Source organism: Suricata suricatta, chromosome 9, assembly GCF_006229205.1.
Source record: "Suricata suricatta isolate VVHF042 chromosome 9, meerkat_22Aug2017_6uvM2_HiC, whole genome shotgun sequence".
NCBI lineage: Eukaryota > Metazoa > Chordata > Mammalia > Carnivora > Herpestidae > Suricata > Suricata suricatta.
The window spans coordinates 111,876,724-111,888,883 of NC_043708.1; the positions used below are offsets into that span (position 1 = coordinate 111,876,724).

The 12,160-nt window shown below is 37.1% G+C and overlaps 1 protein-coding gene across 3 annotated transcripts in view; it reads right to left on the reverse strand.

Annotated features, from left to right (window-relative positions):
- HMG20A (high mobility group 20A) overlaps positions 1-12,160 on the reverse strand; it is a 68,897-nt gene that overhangs the window by 24,334 nt on the left and 32,403 nt on the right. For 2 of the 3 annotated variants that reach the window (XM_029951544.1, XM_029951545.1), the window contains one exon: positions 2,565-2,657. In XM_029951544.1, coding sequence (XP_029807404.1) covers positions 2,565-2,653 — 89 coding nt within the window. In that variant the 5' untranslated portion in view covers positions 2,654-2,657. Of the gene's footprint in view, positions 1-2,564; positions 2,658-4,619; positions 4,641-12,160 lie in introns of those variants that run through there. The other variant, XM_029951546.1, reaches the window with a different exon arrangement.

The following is a 12,160-nucleotide window of genomic DNA, read 5'->3' on the forward strand; positions in this document are numbered from 1 at the left end:
TTCTGAGCATGCTGAAGGTAGGCTAAGCTAAGCTACGATGTTTGGTAGGTTATGTGTATTAAGTGTATTTCTGACCAATGATGTTTCCGATTTACTATGGGTTTATCTGGATGCAACCGCATGGTAAGCTAAGGAAGATCCGCACTCTGAAAAGAATTGTCTATACATATTGGCTTCAATTTCTCTTCTTTCATTCTCTCTCAAACCTAAACCAAAGGACATGTATACTTACAACTCTTGTAAAAGTCACCAATGCCCTCCATGCTAAATTCAGTGTCATTTCTCAGCTTTCATCTTACCCAATCTTTCAAAAGTTTTTAACACAGTTGATCTCTTGCTCATGAAATACTTTTTTACTTGTTTTCCAGGACACGGCACTCCTCTGGTTTTTGTGCTATCTTTTTAGCTATTCCCTTTAGTGTTCTTTGTTGACTTTTCTGCCTGGCTTCTAAATGCTAGTGTATCCCAGAGCTCAGGCATTAGATCTCTTCTCTTCTATCTACACAGGCTCATTTCTCCAGTGATCTCAGCCAGTCTCTGGCTTTAAATATCAGGTATATGCTGATGACTCCCATGTTTCTTTTTCTAGTCTAGACCTTCCCTAACCCCTCAGCCCTATATCAAGCTGTCTATCTGACATTTCTGCTTGGGTATCTAACAAGCATTTCAAATTTAAAATCCTCCAAACTGAGCCTCTGCTTAGTTTTCCCTATCTAAGTCAATGACATTCATCCTTTCGGTCGCTTAGGTCAACAGTTTGGAGGTGTCTTTGATTGCTTTTTTCTCCCTTCTCACATCTCATCTGGTCTTTCAAACAAATATTATTTGGTTTATCTTAAAAATATATGTCGAATTCTACATGTCACCAAACCCCATCCTCATTATCCCTGAAACCCTCTCCAATGAGGCTTTGCCCATATCAGGTCACCAAAAATACTCTTGTCAAAGTCACTAGTGGATGTTGTTTAAGTCATCATCTCTCACTTGAATTATTTCAGGAGCTTAACTTGTCTCCTTGCTTTAGCCCCTGCTCCCTTCACTTTATTTTCAATATAACAACCACAGGGATCCTATTAAAAAAATAAATCAGATTAGATCATTCTGCTCAAAATCCTCCAATGCTTTCCTACCTCACTCAGAGTGTGAGTTAAAAGTGCTGACTCTGACCTATAAAATCCTACATGATCTAGTCCCTTGCTACTCAAAGTATGGGCCTCACACCAGCAGCACCGAATTGCCTGGGAACGTACTATGATGTAGCATCTCTAGCACTCACTCGGACTTTCTGACTCAGTAAGCACCAAAGTGGTCCTCTACCACCCTCCCCTTGGTATACTCTGCTCCAGCCACACTGGCTTCCTGGGTATTTCTAAAAGGTAGAAACATTTCTAACTCAGGGTGCTTGCACTTCCTCTTCCTTCTGTCTAGAATAATTTCCCCCAGATAACTGCATGCTAGCTACCTTACTTCATTCAGGTCTTCATTCAATTCACTTTTAAAGCCTTTCTGGGCCATCTTCTCCAAAATTGACCCCAAAGCCTTCCTACCCCTCTTCCCTGCTTAGTTAATCCATAGTTTTTAACAACACAGTATATATTTTACTTAATTATCCTGTTTATTTCCTGTTGTCCCTGATAGAATTTAAGCTCTATGGGGATTGGTATTTTTGTCTGCTTTGTTCATTGCTTGGTATCCAGTGGCTAGAACAGTGTCTGGCACACAGGAGACACTCAGAAAATTTTTCTTGAATGAATTGGATTTAGTAACTAGGCAGCTTTTAGAAAAGTCTTGGAGAACAGCTTTATCTGAATAGTAAGGTCAGAAGGCAGATATTAATGAAGAAAGAAAGAAATCTGAGGTAAGAAAACAGAATTACAAAGTCTAGTCTATTTTTAAAGAGTTCTAAAGAATGTTAAAATAATTCATTGCTGGGTTTAGCTAGTACTTCAGTCTATTAGTGAATACGTTTCTTCCATGGCAAATAACTTCTAAATAGAAAAGATAAAAATTTAAGTGGAACAGAGATTTTCAAGGGAAGAGGGACTATTGCTATTAGCTCTTTCCTATATTTCTTTACACATCTGTCCCAAAAATACCAAAGAAAGGAGATGGGGGATAAAAAGAAGAGAAGTCAGTCAAGTCAGAGCTCCTAGGCATCTTGAATAAAGAGCCATATTAAAAAAATCTGATAAAAACAGACCTCTGGGGGAAAAATTATTTTAATATCTGTGGCAATTCAAACAGAAAATGAACTTGATTTTCAGAGCTAGCCTGTGGCAGGTATTTACTTAATGGTGACTATGTAATTCTCTTAAGCAGGAGGAACTGATGATTCCTAGATGCACACACTGTGTTCCAGTTCACAGGCACCGGAACACTGCAAATGACAGCTGAATGCAGATCACAAAGCAGCTTACAACGACTCTCACTCTCTCTTCTGCAAAGCGTAACAAACATAACTTCTGTTTTTATGATATAAAACGGTCTCTTTAGCACCTCCTACATTACAGAAGCTTTGTTCTGAAGCCTAGGTGGAGGCGCAGTGTCCCAGAGCAGCTGCTTACCCAGTTGTGGCCAGATCATTACTCTCCTTGGAGCCATCTTCATCTGCAAAAAGAGGTGGCAGAGTGGAGCTAGTCATCAAGGTTTCCATCTCTCTGAAAAGAAGCAAGAATAAGAAAATAATTATAATGGCTTAATTACTTCCAGTTGAAGTTCCATTAATATAAGAGCCAGGATTCCTTAAATCGATCACATCAGCAGCAGAATAGAAACGATCTAAATATTTATTTTCTTGATTTGGACATATCAATTTAAACATTGGTGATGATCAATAAACTATATAAAAATAAAATGTTATTTCTATAACTAAAAAAAAAATAAAATTTGTGGGCAAAAAAAAGAATAAACACTGGTGATGGGTTCTTAACTTTGGTCTTACTGACTGGCCAGACTAAAAAGAGTTAGATTTTAATAAACAGGACAGAGTTTGGAAATTCCTTTTTGTTCTTTCAGAATGTCTTCAAATGTAGTCTTCATTTACCCTAAAAACTGTTGAACAGAGTAACTCAGAAGCACAGAGTAACTCAGCAACTCTGAACAAGTTATTCAACGTCTTTGAGATATTATTTCACCATCTTAGACACACACAAAATTGCTGACTTGATCCACAGGGTTATTGTGAAGGATTAAACTAAAAGAGTTTCATAAACAGAGAAAGGCTAAGATGGTAAGTGCTTTGAGTGTTATTATATAAAGCAAGGTATTGTTATTACAGCATGACCAGGTCTCAGTCCCAGATGAATCATCCTTAGATTAAATGGTAACAAACTGAGCCCTCCAAAAGGAAATAATGCAAAGGAAGTGGAGGTTGGAAGGCATACTGATGTGGTGCAGAGGTAAAGAAACCTCACTTCCAGGTCAGAAATATGCTCCACATCACCAACGGAAATAGCATGCACCTGGCTACCGGAAACAACTAAGCTTAATCGAAGAAAACACAATAAATCACAAGAACTTGAAGGTTATCAGACTGAAAGGATAAAGGACAAAGTGACAAAGAGAGTAAGTTCACTTAGCATCTCACTACAAAGAAAGATTTTTCTCTTTCAAGGCTTACCACCAACAGCTTCACCCCATATTGCCAAAAGCAGCAGCCTTCCATTCATCGTGAAAGTGATATTCAAACAAAACATTCAACAGTGACCCCAAACAGTAGCCACTTAAGGGGAACTGCAAACCACTCAAGAAAGAGTGCCTCAATCAAACAGGGAAAACTGAGAAGCAAATTATGTGAATTCACTTAGGAGCTCCCTCAGCAGTTATTTCAGAGGCTGCTGCTAAGGAGACCCGGGGAAATTGCAGTTAAGGGGAAAGCAGGGCAGCCCAGGCAGAGCGAGGATTCATCCCACTGATGCGGAAACCCATGGAAGAAGTGGATGACACTGACCCCTAATTCTAAATGTCTAATAGAGTAATTTACTTCAAAAATGATAACACCGACAGCTTATTTCTTATTCGTATTTTCTTGTTTTTGCTTCTATTTTTTATTTAGCAGACCAGTTTCAAAAATGGCTTACTGTGAAAAACTGCATCTCTGTATGTGTATTACCCATTGCAATGGGTAGAACATGGAAAGCACAAAGAGAAACTGCGGACTCAGTCAGGTGTTTATTCCATGTGCCAGGATACTCACTAACCCTTCTCAATTCCTTCAAGACAGGGGGGTATACGAGGGGCTGTAACAAATAATGCAACATTCTATTCTAGATGTTTCCTAGAATAATCCTGAAATAGGGGTATTTACATTTTAATTTGATTTAAATTCGTATTATACACAGACCAGATTAGAGCCTGGGCTTTAAGGGCTGCTAACATCACCTTACACTGATATTCATCTTACCAAAAAAAAAAAACAAAAAAACAAAAAAAAAAACCCTAATCAACTACATGCCATACAGTCTAACTGTAAACCATGAGCAAACATTGATATAGATATTCATTCACAAACCTTAAAAGGACCCATTTAATTGGCTTTTTATTAAAGTCTCCCTAAAAGTAAATGGCCTTTCAATAACTTTAAGATTCAGCATTTGAAGTTCCTGGCATCTCTTACTGACCCTCACAGGTGATATATTATCTGGCAGGGGGGCAAATGAAGTCTTTTCATTCACTGTGCCAGCAGGACCCTCTGCGAGTGTTTCTCAGTTCTCTTCAGTCATTGTTGAGGTATTGGGAGGCAGCTGGACAACACAACCTTAGCAACATATAAACAGATCATATAAACAAAGGAAGTCGAGAGAACACAAATGTCTTGCTCTTTTTCTTTTCTTTTGTTTTACTGAACCCATATGGCTTCAGATATATTTTCCCTTGTGTTACTGAGTAGTCAGGTCCCTATGAAATGAGTAATAAAGTGGGTGGAAGGTTAAGGGGCCAAGATCAACAAAAGAAGGAAATGAGGAAAAAGTCCAGGAAAATCCCAAAGCCTCTAAACTAGTCCAATAAGTTGGAAAAGAAAATGATTCCCAAAAATATGGCTGGGATCCTGCAAGATTCTGCTTTCATACGGTCCATGAGGGGGTGATTCAAATGGAATCACGGCTACTAAGACATTGATTGCCAAAAAGCCTCTCAGTGTAGCATCTGTGTCTGATAATGTCCCAGTACAGAGGTCAAACTGAACTTTGAAATTCTATGTGAAGCACTTAAGAAATGTGATGAATGCTACTCTGGAAGGGAAGAGAAATATGTTCAAAGACAAAGCAATATACAAATATGGTTCTCTGCTGCAGTTTACATAAGTGAGCATATCATGCAGATGTCTTGGCAGACAGGTTCTGTACCCAGTGAAGGCTTCTACCAGGAGGTCTCAAAAATTGGTATTACCTTGGGGCGTATACTTTAAACCAGGGTCCAGACTGTAGCTTTAGAAATCCAAAAATTCCTTCGAATACTAACCACTCATTGAAAAAAAATGGATGTATAAAACATGGTGCCAATTTAAGATATTTTGATGACAATTATAAAAATTGTAATGATAATCATCTTAAGCACACTAGGTATTTATTGGCCAATCAACACATTTTCTCCTTGTAGTAATATGGGGAGCCAAACTATATGCAGAACATTGCTTTGGTCAAGATAGGTGGAGCTTATGAAATGTTCCTCAACTAAGATTTTCCTGGTAACCCTTCCCAGCAAAAGGATAATCTCAACTATGAGACTACATTATTGCAAATGTCTTGGACAGTGCTGGAAGCCTAATTTATACCTAGATTTTATGGGGCTGGCTCTGTTCAAGCGCCCTTTCCTTACACTACATATGTTAATCCCACTTCATTAAGTTCTTTCATAGAGATGCACAACATTCCCTCCCATCACATACCTCAGAGTTGAGAGGTGGCATTCTGCCTTCTTTGTCCACACTAAACCCTTATGTAAAACTCTCAGTTCTTTTCAAAATCATGTCATTTGGCTAACCAACTTCAAAATCAAATGTGTCTGTCTGACCACTATTTCCTATCATTTCAGCTTTCTCAATTATTTCTACTATAACTGACCTCTAACCACACAAACCTCTATTCACTCTTGTAAAAAAATATTTATTTAATTTTGGGGGAGAGAGAAAGAGAGAGAGCGAGAGCGAGCACACACACACACGTGAGAGCAGGGGAGGTGCAGAGAGGGAGGAGGATAGAGGATCCAAAGTGGGCTCTGTGCTGACAGCACAGAGTCCAATGTCAGGCTCAAACTCATGAACCGTGAGATTATGAGTTAAGCTGACGTTGGATGCTTAACTGACTGAGCCACCTAGGCTGCCCTGATAGAGAATTTAAAGTAATGATCATAAAGATACTCACTGGATTTGAGAAAAAAGTGGAGAACATGAGTAAGACCTTTAAAAAGAGATAAAAAAGAACCAATCAGAGATGAAAAACAAAACAAATGAAATTAAAAATCAACTAGATGGAATAAATAGCAGGCTAGATAAAACAGAGGAAGGAATTAATGATCTGAAAGACAGAGTAATGGAAAGTAATCAAACTGAGCAGGTGAGAGAAAGAAATTATGCAAAATGAGGACAGACTTAGAGAACTCAGTGACTCTATCAAGTGTAACAACATTCACATTATAGTGGTCCCAGGGGGAGAGAGAGAAATAAGCGGGCAGAAAATTTATTTGAAGAAATAATAGCCAAAAACTTCTGTAAGGAAACAGATATCCAGATCCAGGAGGCAGAGAGATTCTCCCAACAAAAATCAACCCAGGGAGGTCTACACCAAGACACACAGTAATTAAAATGTCAAAAAGTAGTGATTAAAAGAGAATTTTAAAAGCAGCAAAAGAAGACTTTTCCTGGGAAGCGTTACACACAAGGGAAACCCCATAAGGACATAAGTGGATTTTTCAGCAGAAACTTTGCAGTCCAGAAGGGAATGGCATGATACATTCAAAGTATTCAAAGAAACAAATCTGTAGCCAAGAATATACTATTTAGCAAGGTTATCATTCCCAATAGTATGAGAGATAAAGGCTTTCTTAGACAAACAAAAGCTAAAAAATCATGACCACTAAACCAGCCCTACAACAAATATTAAAGGGGAATCTTTGAGTGGAAAGGAAACGTCATAAATAAGAAAAGTAGGAAATACAAAAGTAGTAAAAATAAATCTGTAGAAATCAATCAAGGGATTCACAGAAGAAAATAATATAAAATATGGTAGCATATACCTAAAACATGAGGGAGAGAAAGGAGAAAGACTGAGTTCAAACTTAAGTCACCATCAACTTAATATAGACTGCTATATGCAGAATATGTGATATACAAACCTAATGGTAACATAATCAAAATCCAGGAATAGATACACAAAGAATAAAGAGAAAGAAATCCAAATATATCACTAAAGAAAGCCAGCAAACTGATAGAGAGCAAGAGAAGAAAGGATCAGAGAAGAAGGAATGGAAATGATATAACACCAATTTAATGAAAGTGAGAGTAGCTATATTAATGTCAGACAGAGCAGACTTCAGAGCAAAGAAAGTGATCAGGGAGAAAGAGGGGCCGGGGGACAATTATCAAAGAAGACATAATAATCTTTAATATTTATATGTCTAACTACAGAGGGTCAAAACACATGAGGCAATAACTAATAGAAGTGCAAGGAGAAACAGATGAATTCACAATTATAGCTAGAGATTTTAACACCTCTCTAACAGAAATAGACATTCGAGAAGATAGAAAATCATTGAGAACAATGTTGAACTCAACAGCACCACCTATCAATTGGACATAGTTGATATTCGTAGGACTACTTCATCTAACAACAGCAGATTACATATTTTTCTCAAGCTCACATGGCACATTCACCAAGATATACCAAATTCTGGGCCATTAAACATATCTTAAATTTAAAAGAATAGAAACCATATAATGTTTACTTTCAGACCACAATGAAATTAACCTAGAAATCAGTAACAGAAAGAAGGCTGGAAAATCCCAAAATACTGGGAAGTTAAACAACATAAAATAACATGAGTTATTAACATGTTAATAACAACATATAAATAACATGAGTCAAAGAAGAAACAAAGAGAAATTTAAAAATATTTTCAACTAAAAGAAAGTGAAAATACAACTTATGGGGGTGCCTGGGTGGCTCAGTCAGTTGAGTGTCCACGTTTTGCTTTTAGCTCAGGTGATAATCTCACAGTTTGTGGAAATGAACCCTGCACTGACAGCACAGAGCTGCTTGGGATTCTTGTTCTCTATCCCTCCCCCTCTCATGCGCTCACTCAAAATAAATACATAAACATTAAAAAAATTAAAGTATAGCTTACAAAAATTTGTGGGATACAGCAAACACAGTGCTTGGAAGTAAATTTACAGCACTGAATGCATATATGAGAAAAGAAGATCTAAAATCCATAATCCAAACTTCCACTTTAGGAAAATGGAAAAAGAAGAGCATATTAAATCCAAAGTAAGCAGAAGATAAAATATAATGAAAACTAAGCAGAAATCAGTAAAATTGAGGGGTGCCTGGGTGGCTCAGTTGGTTGAGTGTCCAGCTTTTGATCACAGCTCAAATCATAATCTCAAGGTTCGTGGGATCAAGCCTCACATTGGGCTCTGTGCTGACAGCATGAAGCTTGCTTGGGATTTTCTCTCTCCTCTCTTCACCTCTCCTGTTCTTTCTCTTTCTCTCTCAAAATAAATAAATAAACTTTAAAATGTAAAAAAAAAAAAAAAAGAAACCAGTAAAATTAAAAACAGAATATCAATCAAGGAAAATCAGCAAAACCAAAAGGTGGCTCTTTTATAAAGTAAATAACACCATTAAGCCTCTGACCAGGCTAATTAAGAATAAAACAGGAAAGACACAAATTACTAATGTCAGCAATGAAAGATGGGACACTATTATAGATATCATGGACATTAAAGAGAATAAAGGAATATTACAGACAACTTTATGGGCATAAAGTGATAACAAAGATGAAATGGACAATCTTTGAAAGATACAATCTGCCAAAACTCACAAAGAAAGAGATAATCTGAATAGGCCTAGATCTATTAAATAAATTAAATCAACATTTAATAAATTTCCAAAACAGAAAGCAGACACAGATCAGTTCACTGGTGAATTTTACCAAATATTTAAGGAAGAAATTACCAATCTTTAACACTCTCTTTTAGAGAAGAGAAGCAGAAAGAATATTTCCCAATTCATTCTATGTAGCCAGCATCATCCTAATATCCAAACGAAGATATTACATACAGAAAACTAGAGACCAATAGCTCTCATGAACACAGATATAAAAATCCTCAACAGAATATTAGCAAAGTGAATCAAACAATGTATAAAAAGAATTATACATCATGACCAAGAAAGATTCATCACAGATATGCAATGCAGGTTCAACATTCAAAAATTAATTAATGTAATCTATTATATACATAGGATAAAGAAGAATCACATGATCAGATACAGAAAAAGCATTTGATAAAATCTAATATCCATTCATGATACAAATTCTCAGCAAACTAGGAACAGAAGACAACTTCTTAAACTTGATAAAGAACACCTGCAAAAATATCTACAGCTAACACCATACTTCATGGTGAGAAACAGAAAATTTTTCCTCCAAGATCAAGGACAAGGCAAAGATGTCCACCCCCCACCCAAACAGCTTTCCAACATTATAGTGGAAGTCCTACTTAATGCAATAAGTCACAAAAGCAAATAAAAGGCATATAGATTGGGAAGGAAGAAATAATTCTTTGTTCAAAGATGACATGATTGAATATACAGAAAATCTGAATGAATTGACAAAAACTCCTGAAGCTAATAAGTGAGCATAGCAAGGCTACAGGATACAAGGTTAATATATGAAAGTTAACTGTTGGGGCGCCTATGTGGCTCAGTTTAGCGTCCGGTTTTGGCTCAGGTCATGATCTCATGGTTCGTGGGTTCGAGCTCCACATCGGGCTCTGTGCTGACAGCTCAGAGCCTAGAGCCTGCTTCAGATTGTGTCTCCCTTTCTTTCTGACCCTCCACTGCTCGCTCTGTCTCTCAAAAATAAATAAAAACATAAAAAAAAAAGTTAACGGTTTACCTATGTATCAGCAATGACCAAGTAGGATTTGCAATTAAAAACACACTACCATTTATACAAGCATTCCCCAAAATGAAATACTTAGGTAATATCTATAAGGCCTATATGAGAAAAACTATAAAACTCTGATAAAAGATATCAAAGAAGATCAATAAGTGGAGAAATATTCTATGTTAATGAACAGAAAAATCAATATTATCAAGATGCCAGTTTTATCCAGCTTGATCTATAGATTCAACTCAATTTCAATATTAATCCCAGTAAGTTACTTCATAGATATAAAAAAAAAATGATTCTAAAGTTTATATGAAGAGGCACAATACCCAAAATAGCCAACTCAGTATTGAAGGAGAAGAACAAAGGTGGGAGACCAACATTACCTAACTTCAAGATTTCCTATTAAGTAACAATAATCAAGATAGTATGGGAGTGGTAAAAGACAAGACAAATAAATAGAACAGAGAGCCCAGAAATAAACCCACATAAAAACAGTCAACCCATCTCTGACAAAGGAGCAGATACAATACAGTAAAGCAGACAGTCTCCTAACAAATGGTGCTGGAGGGGTTTCTGGGTGGGTCAGTTGGTTAAGTGTGCAACTTTGGGTCAGGTCATGATCTTGTGGTTTGTGGGTTTGAGCCCCACATTGGGTCGTGCTGACAATTCAGAGGCTGGAGCCTGCTTTGGATTCTGTCTCCCTCTCTGTCCCTCTCTCGCTCTCACTGTCTTTCCCTGTCTCTCTCTCAAAAATAAATAAACATTAAAAAAAAATGGTGCTGGAAAAACCAGACATTCACATGCAAAAAAAGGAAGTAAAAAAAGAATCTAGACACAGACCTTATACCCTTCACAAAAATTAACTCAAAACGGATCAGAAATCTAAATGTAAAACAAAGAACTACAAAATTCCTACAGGATAATGTAAGAGAAAATCTAGATGGTCTTGGGTATGGCGATGATGACTTTTTAAACAAAACAACAAAGGCACAGTCGGTGAAAGAAAGTACTTATGAGCTCGACTTCATTATAATGAAAACTGTTCCTCTGAAAAAGGCAATGTCAAAAGAATGAGGAGACAAGCCACAGATCTGGAGAAAGTATTTGCAGAAGACACATCTGATAAAAAAACTTTTACCAAAAATATACAAAGAACTCGTAAATCTTAACAGTAAGAAATAAACAATTCAGTTAAAAATGGGGGCAAAAGACTTGAACAGACTCCTCACCAAAGAATATATACAGATGGCAAGTATGCCTATGAAAAGATGTTCAATATCACATGTCATTAAGAAACTGAAAATTAAAACAACAATGAGACATCACTACAGCTATTAAAATGATTACAATGGCTATTAAAAATTCAACACAGGGGTGCCCGGGTAGCTCAGTTGGTTAAGCATCCTACTTCAGCTCAGGTCATGATCTTGAGGTTCGTGAGTTTGAGCCCAGCATTGGGCTCTGTGCTTCTGTCAGCCCTCTGACAACTTCAGATTCTGTGCTGCCTCTCCCTGGTTCGCATTCTGTCTGTCTCTCTCTCAAAAAATAAATAAATGCTAAAAATATATTTAAAAATTAAAAAAAAAAATCCAAAACAGTGACAACACCAAGCACTGATGTGGATTGAGAACAGGAATTCTATTCATTGCTGGTGGGAATGAACACAAAATGGGACAGCCACCACGTAAGACCATTTGGTGTTTCATATTCTTCTTTTTCTTCTTCTTCTTTTTTTTAGAGAGAGAGAGAAAGAGAGCGAGAGCGAGAGAGAGAGAGAGAGAGAGAGAGCATGGGTGGGGGAGGGGTACATACAGGGAAAAGGATAGAGAGATTCTTAAGCAAGCTCCATGCCCAGCTTGGAGCCTGACATGGAGCTTGATCCCACAAACTGTGAGATCATGACCTGAGCTGAAATGAAGAGCCAGCCATCTAACCAACTGAGTCATACAGGTGCCCTAAAACTTTCTTACCAGCAACTGGATTCCTTGGAATTTACCTAAAATACCAAGTATTTGGTATTTATATCCACTAAAAACCTGCACATAAA